Source organism: Fusarium verticillioides, chromosome 10 (genome assembly GCF_000149555.1).
Source record: "Fusarium verticillioides 7600 chromosome 10, whole genome shotgun sequence".
NCBI classification, from domain to species: domain Eukaryota; kingdom Fungi; phylum Ascomycota; class Sordariomycetes; order Hypocreales; family Nectriaceae; genus Fusarium; species Fusarium verticillioides.
In genome coordinates this window covers 1,157,074-1,183,523 of record NC_031684.1, presented here as the reverse complement: position 1 = coordinate 1,183,523, position 26,450 = coordinate 1,157,074, and the positions used below count along the sequence as shown (strand labels likewise).

The 26,450-nt window shown below is 51.0% G+C and overlaps 7 protein-coding genes and 1 non-coding gene across 8 annotated transcripts; 4 read left to right on the top strand and 4 right to left on the bottom strand.

The window, feature by feature from the left end:
- Positions 1 to 1,210: 1,210 nt before the first annotated feature.
- FVEG_08696 (hypothetical protein) lies at positions 1,211 to 2,947 on the top strand. Its single transcript, XM_018897580.1, has one exon. The coding sequence runs from the start codon at positions 1,267 to 1,269 to the stop codon at positions 2,710 to 2,712; it is 1,446 nt and encodes a 481-aa protein (XP_018755272.1). The 5' UTR covers positions 1,211 to 1,266; the 3' UTR covers positions 2,713 to 2,947.
- On the bottom strand, positions 2,940 to 10,678 carry FVEG_08697 (hypothetical protein). Its single transcript, XM_018897581.1, has 2 exons — positions 9,435 to 10,678; positions 2,940 to 9,378 (listed from the first exon to the last, which is right to left on the bottom strand). Exons 1-2 carry the CDS (start codon positions 9,846 to 9,848, stop codon positions 3,589 to 3,591), a joined length of 6,204 nt encoding a protein of 2,067 aa, XP_018755273.1. The 5' UTR covers positions 9,849 to 10,678; the 3' UTR covers positions 2,940 to 3,588.
- Positions 10,679 to 10,730: 52 nt separating this feature from the next.
- On the bottom strand, positions 10,731 to 12,142 carry FVEG_08698 (enoyl-CoA hydratase). Its single transcript, XM_018897582.1, has one exon. The coding sequence runs from the start codon at positions 11,851 to 11,853 to the stop codon at positions 10,981 to 10,983; it is 873 nt and encodes a 290-aa protein (XP_018755274.1). The 5' UTR covers positions 11,854 to 12,142; the 3' UTR covers positions 10,731 to 10,980.
- A 2,042-nt stretch (positions 12,143 to 14,184) lies between these two features.
- FVEG_08699 (hypothetical protein) lies at positions 14,185 to 15,935 on the top strand. Its single transcript, XM_018897583.1, has one exon. The coding sequence runs from the start codon at positions 14,357 to 14,359 to the stop codon at positions 15,641 to 15,643; it is 1,287 nt and encodes a 428-aa protein (XP_018755275.1). The 5' UTR covers positions 14,185 to 14,356; the 3' UTR covers positions 15,644 to 15,935.
- An 831-nt stretch (positions 15,936 to 16,766) lies between these two features.
- FVEG_08700 (hypothetical protein) lies at positions 16,767 to 19,663 on the top strand. The gene is made up of 3 exons (XM_018897584.1): positions 16,767 to 17,772; positions 17,823 to 18,093; positions 18,148 to 19,663. Exons 1-3 carry the CDS (start codon positions 17,540 to 17,542, stop codon positions 19,423 to 19,425), a joined length of 1,782 nt encoding a protein of 593 aa, XP_018755276.1. The 5' UTR covers positions 16,767 to 17,539; the 3' UTR covers positions 19,426 to 19,663.
- A 207-nt stretch (positions 19,664 to 19,870) lies between these two features.
- On the bottom strand, positions 19,871 to 21,056 carry FVEG_08701 (hypothetical protein). Its single transcript, XM_018897585.1, has 2 exons — positions 20,766 to 21,056; positions 19,871 to 20,713 (listed from the first exon to the last, which is right to left on the bottom strand). Exons 1-2 carry the CDS (start codon positions 20,999 to 21,001, stop codon positions 19,960 to 19,962), a joined length of 990 nt encoding a protein of 329 aa, XP_018755277.1. The 5' UTR covers positions 21,002 to 21,056; the 3' UTR covers positions 19,871 to 19,959.
- A 1,691-nt stretch (positions 21,057 to 22,747) lies between these two features.
- On the top strand, positions 22,748 to 22,847 carry FVEG_16403. The gene has a single exon. It is a non-coding gene; the product is annotated as a tRNA-Leu (tRNA).
- A 490-nt stretch (positions 22,848 to 23,337) lies between these two features.
- FVEG_08702 (hypothetical protein) lies at positions 23,338 to 25,810 on the bottom strand (the record flags this gene model as incomplete). The annotated part of the gene is made up of 1 exon (XM_018897586.1): positions 23,338 to 25,810. The coding sequence occupies exon 1, from the start codon at positions 25,717 to 25,719 to the stop codon at positions 23,338 to 23,340; it is 2,382 nt and encodes a 793-aa protein (XP_018755278.1). The 5' UTR covers positions 25,720 to 25,810.
- Between the last annotated feature and the right edge of the window lie 640 nt (positions 25,811 to 26,450).

The window sequence follows — 26,450 nt, the reverse complement described above, 5'->3', positions numbered from 1 at the left end:
CAGAGATTAAGGGAGTTGGATAGAACAGGGTAAAACTTAGTGTCTAGTAAGTTCTATCGGCAGGGAGGGTTCTTCAAATAATACTGACAAAGTCAGAAACCAGGCACATCACTATATATCGCTATTCATACAACAATCAGCGCATAGTTTTAGCTTATATCCCAAACTTGGATAGTAAAAGATGTATAGACTCTACCATCTTCTCAGACATCACTTTCAATCCGGGCTAGATCGAGAAGAGCTGCTTCCGTCTGAGTTAAACACAGCCACACGCGGACCCATGAGCATCCACCATGTCTATTACTTCAAATCTTCTCGCTATCTTTGATGCTCAAGGTCTAGTTGTCTGCCAACCCTAGCACGGAATTGTTAAGGATGAGTGATTCGGTGAAACCGTAGCGTGGGTTATCCTCAACAGTCACTATGCCACTCGATAAGATGGCTTGCAGGGTGAACGCAGAGCCTTGCAAAAGACTAGCCCAAAGAGTAAATCATCAGATGAGGAATAGAAACAATATGTCCAGGAACAAAGGCAGGACATAGAGCGAGAGATAACAGCAGTAGATATAAGCGAAAGGTACTGGCACCAAAGAGTTGGAGCGCATTTCGCGTACAAAACAAAAAGGCACCGGATGAGACTCAATCATGCGCAGGACGATGAATTCCAGGCTTTTGTCAGAAATAGAAAGGTCCGGGTCAGAGCTGGAGAGTCTAAAGGAAGTCTCAAGCCGATTCAGCTAATGCTTTGGCCCTGAAGCCGGGATTCAATGAGTTAGGTACTGGTAGATACGTCATACGCTACCTGTTCTCAACTAAGCCTTACTCAACTGCCGGAAGCCGACGACGCAGCAAAAAGAAATCTCTAATCAAGATCTACCGTCTATGCACATGAAGCCACTGACCTCGCTGCATGGAAATTGTGTTTGGCGCGAAGCCCGACTTTCCGGGAATGGTGGGGACCCAATGCGAAAACCCCCGCTGAGTCAGTAGTCTGATCCAATCGCATCGTCAGACTTGCCATGACTTTAGCGCCGGGTCCGAGCCCGGGAAGCTTAATAAACGGAGATTCATTAAGCCAGCTGAGTTGGGCGGCGGCGGCATGTAACGCAACCCCGTTGATAGCTCAGGGGAATAGCATGATGTTCATATTTTAGACTTATATATAAGTAAACAATATCTCCTGATCATATCTCCAACTCACGATTGACTACAAGTCTTGTTCAGTACTTCCATTTCATCTTCCGAAACCTACAGCATACATTCACCATGACATTAATACCACCTCGATCATCCAACCGCATCTCTTCGCGGTCTACACCATTGTCCATCAGGGTGAAGACCTATATAATACCTGTCATCATGACGGCCTTGATGGTCCAGCTCCTGTTCCTAGCAAATATGTCTTACCTCTTCGGTTCCCTCTTCAAGTCTTCGACACGAATGCATAACCTCAAGATCCTCGCGATCGATTTCGACGGCAGCGATATCGGAAAAGCCATTTCCGTTGCTTATGGTGCCTTCCAGTCAGACAAGTTCCCTTCCGTTGAGTTCGGCTCGTCCTCCGAGTACGATACCCCCGAAAAGGTTCGCGACGCCGTCTGTAACCATGGCTACTGGGGTGCAATTTACACTCATCCTGGTGCCTCTGATCGTCTTTTGTCCACTATTGAGGGCGACAACACTACTGTCTATAATCCACAAGACGCTGTGACTACGGTTTACAATGGCGCATACTATCCTTCCGTCTTCTCCTCCCTTCAGGGCAACATGCAGAGCCTCATTGGCGCTGCTGCAACCATGTACGGTCTCACAACTCCCGATGCCCTCAAGGCCGTCAACATGACCAATCCTACCTCCGCGAGCACCTTCCTCCGACCCTTCCAGGCCAATATCTGGAACATTATGCCTACCGAGCAGGGCACAAGAGTTCTCCTGAATACTGTCTCACTGGTGATGGGCATTCTCATGCATTTCTTTTTCCAGCTGGGACTTAACGGCATTACAACCTCTACCAAGGTCCTCCAGTCCTACTCGAAGCGAGATGTTTATGTCTTCCGTTTCATCACCGGAAAGATCTATACACTCATCGGCGCTTTGGGAATGGCGGGCTATTTCTGGGCCTTCAGGGAGAATTGGAGCGTTAATGCTGCTCAGTTCTTTGAGACCTGGATGTGCCTCTGGTTCTTCATGGACATTAACTACCTTGTCATCGACACAGTGCTGGCGACTATCGTTCCCATGCAGTTCTTTGCTTTCTTTCTTCTTACATGGATCATTCTCAATATCGGATCGACCGTCTTCCCATTTGAACTCACACCTGGGTTCTACCATTGGTCGTGGGCACTCCCAGCCCATAACGCATGGCTTCTTCTCGTCGGTATCTGGTCTGGTTGCCGTGCCAACATTGGAGTTACTCTGCCCATCTTGTTCTCCTGGTGGGTTGTCGGCCATGCTGGAAGCGCATGGTCAGTCCGCAAGAGGTGCTTGATGGCCGAGGCCGAGGCTGAGAGTCAGCTACAAGATGCTCCCAACGAGAAGTTTGAGCGATTCAGCACCGAGCAGACACGGCAGGAAACATCACATGGACTGAGATCGGCGCAGGATCTTGACCTGGAAGCCAACCTGTCCGCCCAGCGTCTGTGTAATGACGACGATAATCGGACTATTACAAATGGCGGCGAGCTGACACAGGAGCGCGATGACATCAAATAGCGCCGATGTGGATCGTTATACACAGTTAGGTTCTGGAGAATACTTGTCTGCCATTACATTTAGCGAACTGGATTTTAGAGTTGTGCATTGGCGTTTAACTAGAGGGCCGAATACTTAGGTTATTCCATATAGATATCATAGATAAGATTTCCTCATACACTTCATAGACATAGACTGAGAACTATTAAGATAACATCAGCATTTAATATTGAAGAAAGCTTTATCTTACGCGAACTGAAGTTCGAAAACTGATTCTTCCCTCGTTAATCAACAAGTAATGCAACGCGAAAAAGAATCCATCACTTCATTTGACAGGGCATAAATCCTGCGAGAACTCCTCTGAGCTCTCTGCCGCTAATTTCTAAGTCACCTACAGCCAGCCTCTGGTGACAGTGGAGTGGGTTCATAGTGGACGGCAAAATTCGCTTCGTGAATGAAGGTACGTCGAACAAAAGAAAATGGCGGATTAATAGAGTACTATTCGACACAATAATAGCCTTACTTACAATAAGGCCCAATCGCGTGAGCGTAGGTCATGCGTATAAAAAATTAGGAAGTTAGCGACGGGACATTGAAGAGATCGTTGGTGGTGCATAGCAAGCCCGAGACCTTGGACAGTTGACAGTCCATTGAAGGAGGAAAGGTTTAGGGTCTTGTGATGGTAATGTTTAGGCGAGTTTAGGGGCGTCTTTAGTGACCTAGTGGGATTCGCCAAGGATCAAAGCAACCTAAGCTTGGTGCCCGCCTTTTCAAGATTTCGGACGAGAATGAGAATTAATTCCATGTGAACCGCCCCAATTGAAGTAAATGAGATATATAACCAATTCTTATTCCCTTCATATCCTTAAAATGATAAACATGCGAAATTTTCAAAACTTAGATCAAATCGTTAGGGTTCTTGACAAAGCCCTCAATAACACGCGCCAGCTCCTCCACCCTTGCCTCCCAGAACTCGCGACGCTCTTCGTCAGCCTCAATTCCAATCTGAGTTCTACCGTTCTCAACAAATGATACAATACGAGGCGGTGTAGCAGGCTCGGGATGGGGAATGGAGTAATCCACGCGACACTTTGTACCAGCGAAGGGAATCGAGTCGAAGAACTCCTTGTTGAGATGGTTGGTGAATGAGCCGTAGAAGGGTGTGTCTGCAGGCCAATCTGTACATTCCCTGAGCACTTCCTGGAAGCTTAGCGTGGCGTGTTGACTGCCCTCGACAGATTGACTGCGCACGTAGTCCAGGAGCTGCGAAGCTGTCCAGTTTTGTTCGAACTTGACGCGGACGGGCTGGTATTGATAGCAAGGGCCCATGATGGTGTCAATACCGGCGACATCGACGTCGCGGCCGGAGACAATACCACCGAAGGTGACATCGGAGACATTGAGTTGCTGCGATAGTACCTTGGCCCAGCCAGCAGTGAGAAGCATTGCGTGTGTTGTGTCGGGTGAGGCTCCAGAGATATCAACATCCTTGGTCATGAATGCAGTCTTCTGCTGAGGCTCTGCAGCAGGAGCAATCTCGGTGTATGATGATCCCTCAAGAGTCTTGCGCCAGAATTCGACGTTTTGAGGCTTGGCGGTTGAGAGGTGCTGGATGTAGGTCTCGAAAGGCTCCGATGCAGGAATCTCGAGGCCGCGGTAGCGAAGCTCAAGCTGGCGCAGAAGTTCTGGTAGGGAGACACCATCGTATTGTGCGTGTGAAATACGAATCATGAAAGCGTTCTCAGTCTCGCCTCGAAGAACGAAGAGGCGAATGAAAGAAGCGCCGAAAGCAAGATCAGTGCTGTCGTTGGCGTCCGACTCTGCAAGCTGTTTGGCAGCGTCGTCAATTGAGCCCTTAGCGCTCTGCTCCGTGACCGACACCTTCATGTCATTGAGGACAACTTGGAAGGTTTGTCCCTCATGCTGAACAAATACCGTTCGAAGAATAGCATGCTGCGACACGAGGTACTGGAAGCTTTCGACAAGACGGGCAGTGTCAATCGATTGGTCCAGGTAGAGCATGTTGTATTGAAGTGAGCTTCGTGGGGCAGACACCGTTTGCTTCACATCGCCACTCTGGGGTCCGGTGGTGGGGAGGACGTCCTGGATCTTCCAGGTCGAGTCGGCCAATTGAGGCTGGATGGCCTGGGAGAGGAAACCATCAACATCCTTAGTACTCAATAGCGAGAAGGGAGTGTATTTCTTCGTGCTCTCGCTAGCCTCGGGTGAGATTTCGACCAACGAGTTGGCCATGCCCCGAAGCTGCATGTTCTGGAAAATGCTTGCGACAGACAAACGGTAACCATCTTGTCGCAGAGCAGAGACCATACGCATGGCGACGATGGAATCGCCACCAAGACGGAAGAAGTTATCATCGAGCGACAGCTTCTCCTCTTCAATGCCGAGGAACTTGGACCATGAAGCGCGAAGGACGCGCTCCTTTGTGGTCAAGACTGTGGTGTCGGCGATTGTCTTCTTGAGAGACGCGAAGGACTTGCGGAGTTCGACGACCAGTGATAGAGAAATCTCCGAAGCAAGAGTCTCAATGGAGCCTATATCTGCGGCACTGGCGAGGGGTATGCAGATCGAGGGAATGGCATAAGGTGGAAGAGTCTCGACCATAGCTTTGTTGAGGCCGATAATTGCTGTAGCGAGTTCAACAGAGACATCTTCCGCCAAGGGAAGCGATGCGTCTCCAGCATCGACTCCGAGCTTGAGCAATTGAGTATCTCTCGCAGGTGTATCTTTGACAAATGCGACAACCACCGGAGTCTGGCTGCTCGAGCCCTTGGGAACAACAAGTCGGCTCACAGCTTCAGTGGTACCAGGAAGCAGGCGCTTGAGCTCAAGGTTAGTAGCGTTGAGATCCACGACGCGACCGTCAACATTGGCCATGTCATCCTTGCGGCCGACAAACACCAAGCTTAGATCATCGGTGTACTTGACAAGGTCTCCAGTGCGGAGAAGCTTGCTCTGTCGACCAGGATAGCCCAGCGCACCCTCCTTCAACCACTCGGGGGCATCTACAACGTCGGCATCGTCGCGCACAGAAGCACTCTCAAGCAGGAGCTCTCCTGTGCTTCCAAGCGGCATGAGAAGCTTCTCGTTACCAGGCTGGACAATCCAAGGAACATATTGAGCCGTGGGGTATTTGTCGCCGCTGGACAAGAATCGCGAGATATCCTTGGGAGAGACAGGTGCCTGCTTGTTGGCTTCCCAGATCTCTCCCAATTCTTCTTCGCCGAGGCATGTGATGTCACTCAATGAGCGCGACACGTCGCCACGAAGTTGATTGATAGCAACCTCGAACTGCGACAGCACACGTTGAACTTGAACGGGGCTGAGAAGCTCCGAGTCAAAGCTTGCCAACAGGCGGAAGCCCGTCTTCTGCAGGGACACAGCCAACATGAGGGGGTACGAGTTGAAGTGCAGAGCCTCAAGCGCAGCATCTCCACCACGGAATGAGGGCAACTCATCGGTCTCTGTCTCGGAAGGCTCGGGATCCTGAGGCTGGACGACAAGGCCCATGGTGACTTCACAAGCAATTTGAGCATCTTCGCTCAGTCGACGGATATGCTGGATACCAAGATGTTCGTGTGCAGAGCGAGCGACACTCTGTTCCTGTACCGCACGAAGGAACTCATGCACTGAAGTAGTGCGGTCGAGACGAATGCGAACCGGGACAGTGGCGAGAATTGGACCCTCAATGAGTTCAGCGCCCGGAAGAGGAATGGTGCGACCCATGAACGTCTCGCCGAAAACGACATCGTCGCTCATGGAGTATTGAGATGCCAGCAGAGCCCACGCAGCTCGAATGACGGTAGCTATTGTAATGTCAGACTTGGCAGCCTTGTCGAGCTTGATGAAGCGCTCAGTCAGAGAGGTAGGATCGGGGATGTAAGAGCGCGATGGTAGGGTTGGGAACTGAGGTCCTGTAGCACCAGCGAGTTGCGTCTTCCAGTAGTCCTTAGATGATTCGCGTGAGTCTTCGGCCAGATAACGAATGAAGTGCTTGAATTGAGCAGGTCGCGATACTTCTTCACCCTTGTACGCAGCGCGGGCATGCTCGACGATGAGATCCGTAGACCATCCGTCGTAAATGGCGTGGTGAGCGGTCCAGACAAAGTATCGCTTGTCGAGAGTCTTGTCGGTGACGATGGCGAAGCGAGATAGTGGCGCGCCAGGCGACATGGGCTCTTTCTTATCTTCCTCAAGGAAATCCTCCAGTGAAGACTCAACTTCCTTCCATTTTAGCGATTCATTGACGACAACTTGCATGAAGCCATGCTGCTTGAACTCAACAATGCGGGTGCGAAGGATGGGACTCTCCATGTACACGACGTCCCAGGCGGACTTGAGCTTGTCAACAGAACTAGAGGCGGGGATATCGGCGATCCGTTGCGCAACATAGTTCTCCTTCGATCGCGTGTAGAAAGCCATGTGAATCTCCTGCATAGGCGCACAAGGGTAAATATCCTCGATCGCACTGACGTCGCATCCCGACTGCTCAGCGGCCTCAGCGCGCAGGGCATCGCGATCCATGTTATCCTTTAAGAGAGAGAACTCAGGAATCTGCATATCAACACCCTTGCTCTTATCGCCCTTCTGCATCGACTTTGCCATGTCGGCTAGGACAGGGTAATTGAAGATATCAGCGACGGAAAGCGTGTATCCCCAGTCTCGAATGACTGGCACGAGCTTCATTGCAAGAACAGAGTCTCCGCCGGATGTGAAGAAGTTGTGTGTAGTGCTGACTTGCTTCGTCTCAAGTCCAAGTAGGCGACACCATGAGTCGCGCAGGAAGAGCTCAGCCTCGGACTCTGGCTCACGGATCTCAGCGGGCTCATTTGTGTCTGCTGAAGCCTGGAGGTTTGCAGAGATCTCAGCACCCAGGGCGCGAAGAGACTTGCGATCGGTCTTACCAGAGACAAGGTAGGGAATCTTAGAGAGGGTGATGTACGTCGCAGGCACCATGTACACGGGTACAACCTTCGAGAGTCTCTCGTTGAGCGTTTCGAGCGAGTCACGCAGACGAGGTGGGAAGTCGATCTGCCGGGCATCGCCATCATCCTTGGCTTCGCGATCAGCGATGAACGCTACTAACATAGACTCCTTGTTCTGGTTTCGCGGTGCGATGATCTCAGCGACAACTTCAGCGCCCGCGGGGAGAAGGTTCTTGATATGGTGCTCAATCTCACCAAGCTCCACACGTTGACCACGAAGCTTGATCTGAGTGTCCTTGCGACCAACGAAAACGAAGCCTTTTTCGCCATCTGGATCATATCGGACCAGGTCTCCTGTCTTGTATAGACGCCCATGGCGACCGGGAATGCCACCAGCGCCAGCGAGGAGGAAGTCGGGGTCGTGGATGAAGGCCGCGTTCGTCTTCTCAGGATCACCAAGATATCCTTGGCCGACAATTGGACCCTCGACGAGCAGTTCGCCGACAGCACCCACTGGGACAAGCTTGTTGTGATCGTCGGGGTCAACGAGCCAGATACAAGCACCTGTGCCTGGACCGATACTGACGTATGGCTTGCCCGCTGCGCTGGGGTTTACAGTGCATCCAATCGTACATTCAGCAGGGCCATAGCCAACGACAATTCGAGTATGTTGACCCCAGATCGCAATATCTCCAGCCGAACAAGACTCGCCACCGATACCAAGACTGTTCAGCGATGGGATAATATCGGGATCCAAGATGCGCGCGACTGAGGGGGTAATGTTGACCATGTTCACCCTCAACCGGCGGATCGCTCCGCTTAGATCGTTCACACGATCCTGATCGGTAGGAATGCAGAGACATCCACCTCGAATGAGCGTGCAAAGAATACTATCGACACTAACGTCGAAAGCATATGATGTAAAATCGAGCGATCGTGAGGTACTCGAGTATCCAATTCCCGTGCTTCGCGCAAGAGCGCTAGCAGTATATGTCTCGTGTGAGAGCATAACTCCCTTCGGCGTACCGGTACTACCGGAAGTAAAGATGATATATAGGAGAGAATCGGGCGGTACGTCGGGGAGTTTTCGGAGAGGATCTTGAATCGTCTTGGCCAAAGAGTCGAGAGTCGCTGTATCAACAACGACATGCTTTGCGTCGGGCGCGATTTCGGGGCCGTACTTGGCTTGGTCTCGTGAAGTGAGAATGTGTGTCGCGTTCACTTGCTGCGCCATAACTTGTCGTCGCTGCATGGGTTGACTGGGATCGTGGAGTGAGAAAGCTGCGCCAGCTTTGATGATGCCCATGACTGCGACGGTCGTCCATCTTGACTTCTCGAAGCAAAGCGGCACAATATCGCCGACTTTAACTCCAAGATCAACGAGATGTTGCGCAAGCAGTGTCGATAGTCTGTCAACATCTGCGTATGTGAAGTCGCCATCCCATGAGCAAATGGCTGGCGCATCGGGGCGCCACCTCACTTGCTCAGCAATCAAGGTGTGGATGCACATAGGCACTGGCGGGGGAAGGTCTTTGTTCCAGCTCCATATCACAGATTTGTCGAGCTCGCCTAGTGGTAAGACTGAGCTAATTGTTGCGGTCGAATCGGCGAGTGTTGTGTTGAGAACTTCTACGAGTGCTTGGGCAAAATGGTTGGCAAGGAACTCTGCGCCGAGAGGCTCGCGCCATGTCGGTCGGAGCCATAGAACGTCGTCTTCTAGTGTTGCTTCAATCTGGACATTTCCCTGTGTCGCGCAAACCGTTAGTTGGCGTGAATGAGAGGTGAGGCTCATGCGCTTACCCAGTTCACTGACAACTCGCCGTCTTCGGTCACGTTGGTGACGACCTCGCCTGTCGCAGCCTCATCATTGAAGAAGAACTTGTATCCTTTCGTCTCAAAAGGCTGTTGTGACTGTAATTCTTGTTGTAGGTAGTTTCGTAACACCTTCAGCTCCGATTCGACAGAGTCGCTACCATCCCATTGCAGCTTTGATGTGTTGAGGGTGAATGTGCGACATGTCGAAGAACCAATCTCGTTCAATCCCCACGAGAACTCAACATGATTCCCGTGGCTATGGCGATATAGAAGAAGCGCCCATGCTAATAGTAGGATCTCAAGCTCATAGCTATCTTGGTCTTGTTGTTTGCGAAGAACTGGTACGTCATACCGCACACCCTTCGCCCGCGGCTGCGCCGACGACTGGACATCTCCCATGATGGATAGACTGTTTTGTGTGTATATGCTCTAATGTTGTATCTGGTGGGCTGGAAGAATATCCCACTGGAGACGATGGGAATACAGACAGATGCAGTTTGCAACGACGAGAAACTCTACATGAACGCCTCCACTATTTTATTGCAGAATTGCCAGCCCGAACTGCAGGAACACCATTACGTATCGAACAGAGGTTTTCACCCGTCTTGAGCATATCGTATACAAGCTATGTGTGGGGGGTAGACGGGGACCTTTGAAGCTTCACTCACTCAGGGTCCCGAGCTTCCCATCATGGGCGACTTCGGAGGGTGTCCGTCTTGGGGAGTCGTCTGCTCATCGGTCGTCCATTGCTGATCTCGGCACGCTAATCCGGACGTGAATCAACGTGAAGAGGATGAAATGCCCCACGCTCGATGGACCCCTTGGATACATCCTAGCTTCCCGTGTGAAAAGTTACGGAACTAGCGCGGGCGAAGAAGCAAGAAGAAGGGAGCGGGAGATGATGGTGGCTTCGGTGAGAGGTTGCTCTGCCAAGGCGGTTGTGAATGAGGCTGCTTCTCTAAACAGGGGAACACACGTTCGCATGAACTCATGCAGCAGAGAGTTGGATGTGGTAGCCAGAGCTCTGGTAAAGGATTCATCCGCGTAGTATCGCATGTAACAAATGGTTCGATGGACGTGAATAAGACTGGCCCTGGCTGAAGTGGTCGAGTTGCAGGCCTCTCCACCGCGCCATGTAACAGCGTTGCAACCCAAGGGAAAACAGGGTTTGTCTTCGTCCCGTTACTTTACGGAGAGTAGTAATAATCGACATGTCGGCGGGGACGTAGTGGATGAAGTGATGACCCCCATAAAGCCGAGGCGACATTTTTTTCTTGTCGTGTGGTGGGGTGATTGATAAGTCCATTATCTGATCAGATTGACAAGGATCAGTGAATTCTCCACACGAGCTTGCCCATGGCGTCACACCACAAGCCACTGAAGAATTTGGAGCCGTCTGTAAGGTACTTCTCAGTATCTGAAACCGCCGTGGCTAGCTCTAACGCGAATTACGTACGTATGTCGGGTTCTATACTAAACAAGAAATAATACAATACAGAGGGAAAATACCTCATAAATGCACTGTCATGCATCATAGCTTGCTATCCACCCATCTCGGAGCCCTCTTCTCCACAAAGGCCTGCACGCCTTCGTGGAAATTGTGTCCACCAGCCATGATCTTGTCCCACGTCTGACGGTGCACCCGGACTGCATTCTCAGCACTCCCATGTTCCCAGCCCGCAAGGATACCCGCGCGAGACACAATGACACTGTCGGGGCTATTCTTGATAATGAGTGCAGCGTACTCCAGCGCCTTCTGCACCACTGGCCGCTCAAGCACACCGCTGTCCGCTGGGGCGTCTTCAGTGATGGCGTTGAGAAAGCCAAATTCGCGGGCCTCTGCAGCGCTGATGCTCCGCCCTGTGAGAGCCATTTCAGTGGCGCGCGGGCGACCAATTGTCCTCGCTAGTCTTGGTAGAGAGCCTGCATTAGCAACGACACCAATCTTAGCCTCAGGAAGAGCAAAGGTAGCGCTCTTGGCAGCGACGATGAGGTCGAGATTGGCGATGATCTCGAAACCGCCTCCCATCGCCAGACCGTTTACAGCGGCGATGATGGGTTTCTTTCCGCTCCTACGCGAAAGGCCGCCGAATCCCGTCGTGGGCGGGTCCATGGGTCTCTTCTCGGGAATTCCGTCTCTTTTGCGCTGATTGATCTGGTTCCATTCCTTGAGGTCCATGCCAGCACAGAATGCACGCCCAGCGCCTGTGACGATGGCGCAGCGCAGTGAGGGCTCCTCGTCGTACCATTCCCAGAGAGCTTCGAGCTCATATTCTGCGTCGCTGGTCATTGCATTGAGGGCCTCGGGTCGGTTGAAGACCACGAGCATAACGTGTTGTGCTGGGAATGACACGAGGCCATAGCTCTGGGCTGGTGGTTGGCGATTGAACGTGTGTTGCGCCATGGTGACCGGTTTGCTGAAGGTTGTGGATGGTGTATGTTTCGGTGAATGTACGTTTATGTGCTGCACTCGGTGATAAGAACAGGTCGGCAGGGTTTATCTGATGAAGCCGAGGATGCTCAATGGCCAGGACCTCTTGATGCTTCTGTTCCGATCAGATAAAAAGATGGTGCAATGCGACCCAAGCCGGCGTTAGAGTTCCAGAAGGGTTCAGTGGAAAAGACCCCTGTCCCTCGATCTCGGCCACGCCCACGCCCCTCCTCTCCAGCGTGTGGCACCTGGTCGCTTTGGCGTCGAGCTACGGAATGAACCGTTTGAGAATCTAATCAATCACATCAGATAATCCAGGGGCGAAGATGCATCACATGCTGCATTCTAGTGATTTCTTTTTCATGATCGTGCATGATACTAGGGTAGCACCGAGATCGGATGGATGCTTGAGCAGAATTTTCATGGGAGCTATGACAGTTCCAAGAGCTTGGGGATGATCACTGCCTGACTTGCTTGGACGTCAAGGAAGCTGGCTCAAGAGCTCGAGCAGAGCTTCATTAGATACGCCTTCAAAAGCTCGCAACAGCATACTTGTGATGGCCGAAAACACCATGTAAACCTGAATCTCATTGCCTTGGCAACGGTTTGTCTTTTTTCTTCTTCCACTCATACCGAAATGTGGCTTTCTTGGCTAACAAGCATGTCCCGGTGCTATCGGTAGTTGAGCAAGCAAGCCACTGTTTTCCCCCGAACCGAGACCGCGTCTTTCTCGCCTCGACAAGAATGGCATCGACTTCACCCACGAGTCAATGGCCCCGTCATTGGGCACGAAGAATGAGCGATATATGCATCGATGCCCTGCATCAACTTGTGAAGCTGCGGCTGAAAACAGGATTGAGAACGTGATGCGCTGCGAAAGCTGAGGGCAGCCTGGCCAAACAGGCGCTATCGCGATCGAACAAAGCCCACGAAGCACAGTTTTTCAATGCTTTTTGTTGGATACTTTGATTATGTTTTGCGAGGACTTGTTTGTTTCAATATTTTCCGTTCACTTATGTTGCGAGTGCTTGCGCAACAGTCCAATTCATCGCTTGGGGGCAATGGGTGACAGACAACCTGCATTTGTGATGTGGTCGGCGGGAGTGCTGAAAGAAGGTCACAGTTTGCGCAATCAAGTGATTCACAAGGTAGGTACTTCTTTCTGATCGCTTCCAAAGACTCAAGAGTCAAGTCACTCCTACATTTGTTCGCGTGGGGGATTTAGGAAGGCGTTTGTCGACCATGCGCTTCCGTCGCGTTTGTTGCGTTGTTACACGACCGAGTCAATAACTGTAGGTGATGCGTGACCATGACTTCGTAGACATTTCGTTCCAGCCAAAATTCTACTAAACAGCCTCCCATTGCGATGAATAGCTCATCTGGGCTCTGATTTCGCCATTTGGAATCTGCCCTCCAGCTTGTGATGGCACATATCGTAGCAAGTTTGGTGGTGCATGCGAGTAAACCACCGGAAGTCCGCGTATTCGATCAAATGGTATTGACATCCCGAACCGAGTGATTTGCCGCCCTGCTTCGCTCGGCCATACAAAAATAGTAATCCTCATTGCATTATCAATAATGCACTCAAATTACACACACTGATTGATGCATCGGTTTCGTTGTCACGCATTGTGTTCGCCATCTGCTCGCTAGACTCCTACCCTAAGCCTCTAGTAATACCTTGGCTTTAAGCCATCTGTCGCCGGGCGCTCGCGATTCGCAGGACATATCAATCTAATCTAATCTGATTGATGGCAAAAAGTGATTGATTAGGTAGAGCTCGGCAAGCCGTGTTTCGTAGTCGTGAAGCGAGAGTCGGTGGCGTGAATGTCATCCCGGCACCACCAAGAACGAGCCAAGCTCTCATGCACCCTCCATCATTTCGGCGGTCATGACGTCGGAGGCTATTCGCAACCAATTCTCCTCGGGGAATGTGAAGAACTCAATGCAAGTTGGAGTTGGACAATGTTTTCACATATCAATCTGTAGGGTAGAGCTTGCAGGCAGCTCATCACTTCGAGCTTCACCAACACCAGACGAAATTTCTCAGCGAGACAGTGAGCAAAAAACTCAGAACCCCACAACAGCTTCCTTTCTAAATCTCCGCGCCTTGAATTAGCGCACATCCCATCCACTTGGCCCCAATTAGCGTCTACTTAGTGGCATGATCCCACTTGCAAAGCTCGCAGGGACTGCGGATAATCGGCACAGACCGGACACAACACGACGTCTTGGACCAGGGCGACCAAGCTTCCAAGCTTTACAAGACAGACTCCCCCTGCTTCTCTCGGCTTGTCCACTTCACGGTACGCATCGGGATATTCGCCGTCTCGAGCAAAAGATGGAATACACCTTATCTAATCTGATGGGCCAAGACCCTTCAACACCGAGATCGGGGTATAAATAAAATCTGGAGAGAAAAAAAGAACCAAGATCAGTCAGTCAGTCAGTAGTGACAAGCCATCAACCAACAATCATGTCTTCAGAACCATTCCAGCAAAAGTCGCCAATCAAGATCAGGCTCCCTCTGCCTTATCTGTCCACCTACTACCTCGAGCGTACTGCTGAGGGTAAGCAGTCGTATCGTCTGCGCAAGGACGACTCCGTCACAGAGGGCAAGCCTTTCCCCAAGGTTCTCCATGCAGATGATCTAGTATTCTCTAAGATTCCCGCTGTGGAATCTGATAAGATCCCTGATTCTGATAACCGCGAGTATGCTCGTGCCAGAAGAAGTCCTGTCTGGTCGTTGAGCTGGGAGAAGCAGACTCCTACTCTTGCGCAGACTTGGATGTTCCTCTACACCTTCTTCACATATCACTTCGATGTAGAACAATTCCGTCTTCGCCTTGAGGGCGCTGGCGCTGAGGATCTGGCCAAGGAGCTGGTCCTCTCCATGGTCGCCATCAACATGCCCCTTCCTCCCAAGGGCGTTGAGCCCGCACCCAGCACTGGAGTTGAGGTTCTTGTTCTTCGCAGCACGTTCTGGCAGGGATGCGCTTCTCCATTGGGCCAACAGCCCATCTGGCTTCCTACCTGGAACTCCGCCAACGTGGTGCCTCATCTGGAGTACGTGATGACGCCCACCTCTGAGTCCACTCTCCTGCGTCACCCGCGCCGAACACCCAAGCCTGCTGCCGGTAGTTACATATACAGCCGGTACATCCCATCTCTTGACGAGCACTTCAACCTCGTCGCTCTTGACTACGAGAACCCCGAGCACTTAGGTCTTTTCAACACATGGCAGAACGACCCCCGTGTCGCTGCTGGATGGATGGAGACAGGCACTCTTGATGAGCATCGCACATATCTCAAGAACATCCACGATGACCCTCATCAGTTCGCTGTTTTGGGTTACTTCAATGACACACCTTTCGCCTACTTTGAGCTGTACTGGGCCAAGGAGGACAAGATGGGTCAACACTACGCCTGCCTTGACTTTGATCGCGGCCGACACTCGCTCGTCGGTAACGACAAGTTCCGCGGGCAGTATCGCGTTATGGCATGGTGGCCCAGTGTGATGCACTACGAGTTCCTCGATGACCACCGCACTGAGAACGTCGTTGGCGAGCCTCGTCTCTCCAGTGAGAACGTTCTCAAGTATGAGATGATCTTTGGTCTTCACCAAGACAAGTGGATGGACCTGCCTCACAAGCGATCCAACCTCGTCAAGATCTCTCGTGAGCGCTTCTTCCAGCTCTGTCCCTTCAACCAGGGCAAGCCCCGTGTCGCTGGCACGACCTTCGGCTTTGAGCCCAAGCTGTAAATGGATGGGAAAATGTCTTTAAAAGTTGTTGAATTGGAAATTTGATGGCCATTGGATAGTAAAATAATGCTAGCGACTCGTTTATCATCAGTCAATTTTTATTATCGCTGTTGTTCGTCCTTACAACCTCTTGGCTGTGAAGTTTGCGCATGAGTGAAGCGAAGCGGTTCACGATTGACCATTCGCGCCCCAACGGGAATAACTCTGCCAAGAGAATGGCCAAGCGGTGATCCGATCTTACCGATCAGGAATCCTTTAACAAGTTGCCAAGCCGCAACGGCATTGCCGATCCTGTTGATCAGCTTCAATTACATGAGAGGTTGCGATTGAAGACCAACGTTCTACAGCGAGGTATCTTGTAATTTGCCGCTTCCATCAACCGTGAACTCTGGGTATAGCAATTTCATTCGACGGTAAGAAAGTCAACGGGCATATAGCAAGAACGAGCTTCGGAACTTTGGTCGGCTGGCTATTCACTTCCGGAAATGTCATGAATTACCCTCTCGTGACACGGAGCTAGCGTGGGGGACCCTTTTCTTTCATTACGGCTCCCGTCTTTTTTACGCAAATGAGCTCCGAAAACTGGACGAATTTGCACCGGTTGCAGCCGTCATTTAAGCTTGTTTAAGCGGCAGATACACTGCGTCGAGGCTTGCAGCAACGAGATCGCGTGCAAACTTTCTTTTCTCACCAGAACATAAACAGTTGGCCGAGCAAAAAAAGGCCATTCCTAGCTTCAGGGGTCTGGTCTCACGACCTTCAGTGGAGTGACTCTTCTCCCACAACCCGCGGCTCAAGCGGTTGAGGCACCCGATCCCTGGAGGACTTGACCCCTTGTGGCGTTTGGTCCGCTCGTTGTGAGGCCAGAATCAGGCCTCGTTATGCAGTCTTGGCCATAAATGGGCATGGTCTGTAGGGCTACTGATGATGAGCAATGGAGCTCTATTTGCCAAGAGGAAGTTATTGATGGCTGCCAAGAGAGAAATATGGCCGTTTGACGGCGAGCTTCCGATGGGTTTGTCGTTTGTCGAGCGCGGAACGTCGACAGCTGATGCAGGGTTTTTAAACGACATCTTGTTGTAGTGTTCCGACGTGTTGGTTGAACATGACAAAAGACGCCTGATGAGAATCCTTGTATCATGGTGCCAAGATCACGCAGTTGGTTGGCTCTAAGTAATACAATCCCACGCCAGAGGCAAAAGCTGAAGAGAGTAGTGAGATGCGAAATGGGGAGGCTCCGCTGCAAAAGCGGAGGTTACAGTGAGGCCTCAGTGACTCTCGGCGAACCCTGCCTTGCATGATCAAAGCGATGCTGCAAAATGCATCAAGATTGAATCAAGATCCCACAATACGATGGAATCCAGCACGGATCAAACCCAACAGAAGCAATTCCACCGATGAAGCTCAAACTTTTGATGCAATCTAATCGATCAATCAGATTAGATAATGGAAATCTCTGCTCTTCCTGACGCCGTCCGAATTGAACCCCCCACATACAAACCCGGTAACTCGTACGTTCCAGGCCTGTGCTAACGACAAAGTGGCTGCAGGCGCTGGATCCCTCGCGTTCCGAGAATCTCCAGTCTGTCACTTTCTCTCTGCTTGTTGGTTCCCTATTCCCAATCGTCCTAAGCGAGCCCGATCTCGGTGGATTTGACCACCTGAGAGACCTGATCTTATCTGATGGAAAGTGGATTGCGTCTAATATCCTTCACAGTCTAGCCAGAAGCCACCCTTGCTCCTAGACAACTAACTAACTACTGCTTTAAAATTTTCCCTGTCAATTTAAACTTATAATAGTATGCTCTTCCCTCCCATGATCTGCTGGGCCTCTCTTACTTCCTTGTCTTCCCAAAGCTTAAGCTTAAATTTTATCCTCCTAAAGACAAGATCACCATGGGAGCTCTCGACAAGTTCCTTGGGCGCAAGGGCACTGAGGGTGATGCCGCTGAGGCACCCGTCACTGTCACTGCTGCCATGAACGAAAAGGACCAGGAGGCTGGCAAATATCCTGATGAGACTGGTAGCGCCAGCGATGCCGTTACTGAGAACGCGCAGCATGGTGTCAAGGCCGTTGAGGCTACCACTCTGGCCTGGAGCAAGAAGGCTCTTGCTGGTGTCTTCGTTTTGTATGTTTTCGCCTTGTCGCAATTGCGGTCGCGAACTAATGATGTTGCAGCATGTGGTTGATCTACCTTACCAATGGCTTCCAGAGCCAGATCAACTGGACTCTTGTTCCCTATGCCAGCAGTGAATGGGAGTCTCACTCTCTCATTCCGGTGATTGGCATTGTCGCCAACTGCATGACTGCTGCTGTCTACATTCCCCTGTCCAAGATCCTCGATATCTGGGGTCGTGCTGAAGGTTTCCTTCTCATGGTCACATTTGCTACCATGGGTATGGTCATGATGGCTGCCAGTCACAACCTCGCCACTTACTGTGCCGCTAGTGTAAGCCATCTCCAGTCCCTTACAACAACAGACATTTACTAATTGCCCTTGAAGGTATTCTGGCAGGTCGGCTGGTCTGGTCTCACCTACAGCATTGACGTTATCACGGCCGATTCCACACAACTCAAGAACCGAGGTCTCGCGTACGCCTTCACCTCTTCTCCCTACATGATCACTGCCTTTGCTGGTCCCAAGTCCGCTGAGGCATTCCTCCGAAACGGTGATCAGTGGCGATGGGGCTTTGGCACATTCTCCATTGTCCTCCCCGTCGTCGCCATCCCCATGTACATCCTCCTGAAGTACAACCTTCAGAAGGCCAAGAAGCAGGGTATTCTTGTCAATGAGTCTAGCGATCGATCTTTCTTGGAGAACATCAAGTGGGGACTCATTGAGTTCGATGCTGCTGGTGCTTTCTTGTTCGCTGCTGGCCTTGTCATCTTCCTCCTTCCCTTCTCCATCGCTAGCAGCGCCCCTAAGGGTTGGGACACTCCATACATCATTGCAATGATCATTTTGGGCGTCGTGCTTCTGGCCATCTTCGGTGCTTACGAGCGCTTTGTTGCCCCTAAGCCATTCCTTCGCTTCGAGCTCCTTACCAGCCGCACCGTTATTGGCGTCTGCCTTCTGGACTTCGTCTACATGATCGCCTACTACTGCTGGAACAGCTACTTCACCTCATTCCTCCAAGTGGTCAACAACCTACAGCCCTCTACCGCTGGTTATGTCAACAACACCTTTGAGATCGTCTCTGGTGTCCTCCTCTTTATCGTCGGCTATGCCATGCACAAGACCGGACGCTTCAAGTGGATTCTGTGTGTCGGTATTCCCCTGTACATGTTTTCACAGGGTCTTATGATCTACTTCCGTCGCCCTGGTCAATCCATTGGCTACCTTGTTATGTGTGAAGTCTTCATCTCGATCGCTGGCGCTACCTTTATTCTTTGCATGCAAGTTGGTGTTCTCGCTGCCGTCGAGCATCAGTATGTTGCCACCGCTTTGGCTACTCTTAGCGTCACTGGTAACATCGGATCTGCTGTCGGTAGCACCATCTCTGCCACTATCTGGACCAACACCTTCTACAAGAAGCTCGCTGAGTATCTCCCTGAGTCTGCTCAGGCTGATCTTGACTCTATTTACGAGTCCCTCGACTCTCAGCTCCTCTATGAGATGGGCAGCCCCGAGCGTCTTGCGATCCAGAAGGCTTACGGTTATGGCCAGGCTCGCATGCTTGCTGCCGGAACTGGCATTATGGCTGTCGCCCTTATCTCGCTGTTCTTGATCAAGAACTACGATCTCAGGAAGATCAAGCAGACCAAGGGTACTGTCTTCTAAGAGACTGGATTATCTTGAACGATGCGGTCAGATTGATCACAAACAAAATTATGGTGAAGGAGTAATGTTATATGATGTTATATACCTAGTAACTAACAGACAATTGTAATAAATGATGATGGCATTATGGCCTCAACAGATTGGCATATATGCCTTGTTATTTACCTTTGAAGTTCCTGTAACACGTGAAAATTGGCTGCGGTCTTGTATCGATCAGTGACTTGTCGCCGAGCAGCCGACTGAATGGATTCGAGAGCCCATGCCATGAACAAGTCAACGTGTTATTGATGAACTATGCGGCAATTAAACGATATGTAATTTACAGCATCGGGACATTTGTAGTTCTTAAAGCACGGCGTCCCGCTGTCTCGTGACGGTGATCTCTAACAGAAGGGTCCCGATTGAGGTGTTCATCCAGTAGGCAAACACTATACACACCTGATCTACAGCATTAGTTGTGAAGAGTTTGCAGGATTTGCGCACTTGTATACGCCAAACTCAATTCAAGTCTATCAATTATATCTTCAATTACATTTAAATCTTGCCGAGAATGAACTGCATGAGTCCCTGCTGAAGACCCGTCACCGCAACACTTCCGTGATCCTCACCCTCAAACTCACGCGTCCAAATCTTCTTGACACTCGGGGAATCCTTTAGTCGCGACACCAAGGCCGTTGCGCTTGGTTTCATCTTATCGTCCTCCGCACAGTTCTGTCTCTTGTACCACTTCTCGTCATCATCGTCAGGATCCCTCACCAACTCTGACTTGCCAGTGCCCCATGTAAGAGCCAGCGAAAATGGAGGGTCGACGGGCTTGTCGCGTGCAAGAAAAGCAGCCTCACGTTCGCGAATTAAAAAGTCCTTGTTCCACCAAATGACAGGGCTGGCAGCAATATAAGTGTTGAAGAGCTCTGGTTGAGTGAACATTGTGTTGAGGGTGAAGATGCCACCGTATGAATGGCCAAAGAGAGCCTTACGACCCGTGTGAAGATTGGCCTTGGGGAAGAGCTTGCCTTCAACGTAAGGCATCACGTCGGCTTTCATCCAGTCGAGAAATTCATTTGCTTCACCAAATGAGATGTCTGTGCGAGGCTTGCCGTATCTGTCGAGCGGCATGTCGTATTCATCAGCCGGTGGTGTAAGATCTGGGCCCCGACGGAAGTCGTAGACATATTTACTGGGCGGGTATCCAATGCCCACCACGACAGTTCTTGTGCTATTCAAGTATTCCAATCGACGGGAAACATCAACAGCTGTGAAGAAATAGGCATTGCCATCAACAAGGTAGCTGCGTGGTGATTAGATACGGTCTTTTTGGGGTAAGGTGAAGCACTACTCACACCAGATTGACCACTTCATTCTCAGCGGCAACGCGATCTTCACCCCAGCACAAAGGCCACGCTACTTGCACGAGATAATCACCCCTCTTGGTCTTGGCAAGCCACTCAAGGGTATTAGGAACACGAGCGTGTCCATGACTATGATCGGCAGTCATTGTTTTGCTGTGAATGTGAATAAGACTTCTTGGTGTTGATAACGACAATAGTGGGCGGGCGCGAGTGAGACAACGCAGCATGACATGCAGCGACAGCAGACTAAGGTGAGACGAGTCAGTGACTGGACTGAGCTCAAGATCTGATAAACAGAGAAAAAAGATCTGATAAAAAAGGCGCATTTACTTATGGGTCCTTTATGGCGTCAGTGCTACAGCGGTATCGGATGAGGGCTTCAGGCGGTTATGCTCGGCAAAATCCACTGGCAATTTACCATTTGACTCGAAGCAATGCAACGGTGTCCCTTCGGCATCTGGAAGACAGTTCTTGTACCGATCGTATTGCCATAGCGTGATGCGCATGGTAGAGTAATGGCCCCGACCTTGTCAACCATCTGCGCTGACAAGTGACGCGCCAGCTCGCTGGCAGATGCACCTTGCTTCTCAGCGACTGGTGAACTTCCAGAGATAATGAATGGTACAGGAGATGGCAGCCTATTCGATTTATCCATAGAGATGCCAAGTTTGACGTTCGGTAGTATAAAATCGCTATGGTGAGCAATGCCCCAAGGGCACGCACAGCGACGCCCTCCAGTACCGCATCAATGCCCACGTCTTAGCGAGCTTTGTGAGAGCTGCCGGTCGCACATCAAGCATTCGACAAGGCTCGATCTATCCGTAATTAGTATAGCAGAATAAGAGAATCAAGGCGCAGGTATGAGCCGCCAGATTGTTCCTGGCTGAGTGAGAAGAACGTTGCTTCGAGATGCGCTACGATGCATGCTTCTTTTTACAATTCGTAGTCTAATAAGCTCATCATCAATAGATTGAGGAAATTTATGTATTGTATGGTGGATTAGTACCTAGAAACCTACAATATTTTGCGTGTGGTAGGTCTGCTTCCGAAGTTCTCTTTGTTGCATTAAGATGTTCCCTTGCTTGGGCTCGGGACGGAACTTACGAGTTAAAAGCACGAGAAAACTGCCATTGACTCAATGAACAGGAGCTGATCAGATATGAAGATCGGGGATTATTGGAACCTCTTGGCCGACAGGGCTTACTGCAGCCCTATGAAACGGACCCGTAGGATCATCAGTACTGGTGTTACCCGCGACCGATGCCCCTTGGCACCTCTTATGGAACTGCCTAACTGCATGCTCTTATATGCAAGATCGAGCGCCCCAATATGGGGAGTGATCTTCTTGCAGGTGTGATGGTCCCACAGATGTGCATGGACGGTAGCAGTGTGATGGATCGAAGCCTGCTCGACACCCTCACTAGGCTGCGTCGCCCTAGCAGTCTAATTGCCATTGCCACAGGCACTCATCGGAAGGGAAATCCCATTGATTCTATTGAATGATTTGGCGACGACGTATAAAGCGAAGGGAAACTGGCGTAATGATGCAACAAGATGAAGCTCGATCTGCAAGACCACAGGCGAACATGTGTCGCAACACAGCGACATGGTTGGGACAAGACTTCAAAACTAATTCAGGTCAACAAGGCTAACTAGGACGCTATAACTCAGATTTGGACTCAATGATTCGCTGTGTTGCGCTTTCGTGCGCGGTGACTCAGCTCGTGGTGATTTGTCCAGCGATCATGCTTTGACATTCTGTGGTGGTTGTTAGAACGTACAATGTTTGCCTATGAGCTTGCAAACAACTACAACAGGCTGGTTAGGCTCTCAAATCAATGAAAGGTGTATGAAAATTGTTATTCGCTACGCATGCAACACAGTTGTTGAACAAGTCCGGGTTGATCGTGAAGTGATGGATTTGCTAGGCTCATCTTCACAATTGCGAAAACCTTTCCCAACGAAAAACCCTTGGTGAGATGGCCGAGTTGGTTATGGCGCCAGGTTAAGGTCAACCTTAACACCAATTTCCTGGTGGAGCAATCCTCCTGGGTTCGAGTCCCAGTCTCATCAGTTTCTTTTGCTATTTGTAGTGAATGGCAATCTTTTTGCTCGTCAGATGAGGCGATTGACTCAGGTTGCGATGTTGGCGGCATGAGCAAACTTTGTCGCCTGGTCGCTCGAGCCGAGCCGAGGAGGGGTAGCAGCGGCAGTTACAGGGCTCTTAGTGACCATAGACCACTGAAGGCCCTGTAAGTTACATGCAACAGTCAGGGCCATTCGTCTTTTTTTGCGACGCGAGCAGGATCATTAACATCAGGTATACCACACAGTGAATAAGTAGGTAGCGGAAGACAGTTAATTGCAATAGTCACATGGGCATTTGAACCAAACTTATTAAGTCAATCATGTTTGTTTGAAGAAACAGACTCATTTTAGAGTCATCAAGATGGTCTATCTGAGAAGCTGTCCTGAGACAATGGTTTAAAGTTTGTACATAGTAATGAGATCTCAATCAATTCCGCCTCTGTGGCATTTCCACTTCTGTTACAACGTCATCCTTCTACAGGCGACGGTGGTGGCGGCGCTGTCGCATAGACCTCTTGCACTTGGAAGGCCTCTTGGTAGCGACGGGAGTGCTGATAGGAGTAGTAGGAACGGGGACAGTGCCGTTGCTGGGAACAACAGGGCTGGTAGCACCGTTTCCGCCGCCGAGGATCTTGGAAGCGGCGTGCTCAGCAGCGACCATGATGATGGCCTGGGTGTTACCAGTAGGAAGATCAGGGTGGATGGAACCGTCAACGACGAACAGGTTCTCAGTACCCCAGACCTTGGTGTCAGTATCGACAACGCTGGTACCATCGTTCTCGGTGCCCATGATGGCAGAACCGACAAAGTGAGAACCGCTGACGTACTCGGCCATGAGGCTCTCGGCGGTAGCATTACTGGCGATGCTGAGGGTGCTGTTGGGCTTGGAGGCAAAACTGATGAGCTTGTTCATGAAGCTCTTGACAGCTTCCTTGTCGCCTGCAGTCTTGAGGTAAGGCTCGCCGACAAGCTTGGTCGCACCAGAGCTGGTGACGGTAAGAGAACCGCTGGAGGTAGCACCGTGGGTAAGGTAGACCTTGACCTTGACAGTATCGTTACCAGCGGCAGCGCAAGTACCCTGCACGTATCGCTCAACACCATCGGAGCCCTCGACAGTATCCCAGAAGATGAAGCGCTGGCCAGATTGAGCAAGGAGACCGTCGCCCTGGGCGAAAAGATCGATGTTGGTCTGGCTAGGCTTGGTGAAGTCGGTCTCGGTGAGAGCTGACATAGGCTGCTTGGTCTTCATCTTGACGGTGAAGATAGGGTGATCCTTGAGGTTCTCTCCGACGGGGAGGTCGAGCCACTGATCCTTGGCGGGCATGGTGAGGCGCTGGCTTCCGCTGGCAACGGCCTCAATCTGCTCAGAAGGACCAATACCAGAGTTGACAAGAAGGCGAGGAGTGGCGAGAGAGCCGGCGGCAAGGACGACGGCACCGTTGGTCTTGAGGTTGATGATCTGGCGAGTAGAAGGACCCGACTGGACCTCAATACCGGTGACAGCCTTACCCTCACGGATGACACGGAGGACCTTGGTGTTGAGCTGGAGCTTGAAGTTGTTGTTGGCCTGAGCAAGAGGGAGGTAGTCACGGACGGGACCGGCGCGGAGACCGTCGTTGACCATCAGAGGAGGGTGAGTGAAGACAGACTTCTTCTTGCTAGGCTCCTCGATGGCATCAACCTCGGTGAAACCGTTGGCAGAGAAAAACTTGGATAGGACGTTCCAAGCGTTCTGGTCGACTCGCTTGCCGTCCTTGGTAGGGCTAGTGGTACCGGGGGTACGCTCGTAGAGCTTATTGGCGGAGTTCTCAACATCCTGCCACTTCCAGCCAGTAGGCCACTTGTCGTCAAAGTCAGCAGGCTGAGGGCGGACAAACATCATGGCGTTGATGACACTTGAGCCACCGAGGATGCAACCAGCCATACTAGCGGTGTCAGTGCAGTAGGCAGAGGTGTCCTTGGCCGTAGTGAGGTAGTAGGCCATAGAAGGGACATCGTACTGAGTGACGGTGTCGTTCCAGTCCATTGTAGAGCGGCCACCAGACTCGTAGAAAGAGGCCTTGCCCTGCTCAAGAAGAAGAACAGACTTCTTGGACTCAACGAGACGCTCAGCGACAATGAGACCGGCAGTGCCGCCACCAACAACGATGTAGTCGTATGTAGCGTTGGAAACAATGGTAGTGAAGTTTCCAGGGTTGGAACCAGTGCTGCCTCCGGGGCTGATGCCGGGAGTAGTGGCATCGGACGCAAGCTTGGCCCAGGTCTCAAACTCGGCAGACTGGGCAGCTGCAGTGTCAAGGGAGTAACCACCGAAGCCAGCGCCATGGTAGTTGAGAGCACCAGCAGCGTCGGTGGGGTCGTCGAGGGCAATGGTGCTCATAGCGAAGCTGAGAACAGCGTTGGTATCAGCAGCCTTGAAGGTGGTACCATCGGTCTTGATGCAGCCTTCGCAAAGGAAAGTGAAGGTGAAAGAGTCGGTGCCGACCTTGGTACCCTTCTCGATAGGCTTGATAGAGACGGTTTCATCGTCGAGAACGGCAGGGTTGGTGTATCCATCAGCCTGGCGAACTGAAGTAATAACCTTGCCGTCGTTGGGCCAGGCAACGACGAGAAGCTTCTTGGTCATGGTAGAACCCATACCAACGGATCCATAACCCTCGGAGATGGGAACGGTCATCTGACCGATGAAGTCGGTGCTAGGGTTCTTAGGCAGAGCAATACCGAAGGAGAACTTGCTGCTCTTGTCGGTGTACTGCTGGAAGGTAATTCCCGTATCGGCATCCTTGTACTCGACAGATTCGGCCGAGACGGCCTGGTACATCAGCGCCGCTGATGAAAGGAGTGTTGAGAAACGCATGTTGGCGATGTTTCAATAGTGAAGACTATATATATCGATGGATCGTCGGGAAAAGAATGTACGAATTGTAAAGTAAAAGCTACAAACAAAGAAACGAATGGACAATGTTGGCAGCCAGTGCCTGTAAAGAACGAAGAAAATACGAAAAAGAAAGGTAGACCAAACAAGATGGAATGATCAAGGCCATATCCAAGGTGAGATGTCAGTTCATTATATATACCATAGTAGATCTCCCACCAAGTGCCGGCGCTGGGGACGAAAATTCGCTTCCGAGTGCTCGGGACAGGTTTTGCAAACAAGAGAGACAGCATTGGTGGCTTAATTGTTGCACGGGCAATATTCGCTTTCATTGTGGATGAGGGGAGGTATTGCATTCGCCGAGTGTGGAGTTCGGCGAAGCCAGCATCAGGTGAGGTTATGCTGCGATGTTTGAGATATTGGATCCCAATGGGAGACTTCGAGTTGTAATGCATCTTGTCCTTTCTCTTATTGGCTGTGGATCTGGTTTCAGGTCGCGGGACAGATCCCCTAACAAGGTAAACAGGGCCACGGTGGGCCCGAGTCGATATATTTGAAACGGCCTTTATCGTCCAAGCTTGTGAGAAACGGTTTCACTTCAGTAGTTTTTAGCCTTAAATTTTGTTTAATTTAGCTACGGTAGACGCGTTAGTTGATGTAGCTGAACATAATCTGCATGGGTAGAGTGTAGATGACTCGTAACGAAACGGGTA

Coding starts and splice junctions, on each gene's coding strand:
- FVEG_08696 (XM_018897580.1), top strand. CDS start 1,267: ATGACATTAATACCACCTCGATCATCCAACCGCATCTCTTCGCGGTCT.
- FVEG_08697 (XM_018897581.1), bottom strand. CDS start 9,848: ATGGGAGATGTCCAGTCGTCGGCGCAGCCGCGGGCGAAGGGTGTGCGG. Junction 9,379..9,434: donor GCGAGTTGTCAGTGAACTGG/GTAAGCGCATGA, acceptor TGCGCGACACAG/GGAAATGTCCAGATTGAAGC.
- FVEG_08698 (XM_018897582.1), bottom strand. CDS start 11,853: ATGGCGCAACACACGTTCAATCGCCAACCACCAGCCCAGAGCTATGGC.
- FVEG_08699 (XM_018897583.1), top strand. CDS start 14,357: ATGTCTTCAGAACCATTCCAGCAAAAGTCGCCAATCAAGATCAGGCTC.
- FVEG_08700 (XM_018897584.1), top strand. CDS start 17,540: ATGGGAGCTCTCGACAAGTTCCTTGGGCGCAAGGGCACTGAGGGTGAT. Junction 17,773..17,822: donor CTTGCTGGTGTCTTCGTTTT/GTATGTTTTCGC, acceptor ATGATGTTGCAG/CATGTGGTTGATCTACCTTA. Junction 18,094..18,147: donor CCACTTACTGTGCCGCTAGT/GTAAGCCATCTC, acceptor TTGCCCTTGAAG/GTATTCTGGCAGGTCGGCTG.
- FVEG_08701 (XM_018897585.1), bottom strand. CDS start 21,001: ATGCTGCGTTGTCTCACTCGCGCCCGCCCACTATTGTCGTTATCAACA. Junction 20,714..20,765: donor AATGAAGTGGTCAATCTGGT/GTGAGTAGTGCT, acceptor ATCACCACGCAG/CTACCTTGTTGATGGCAATG.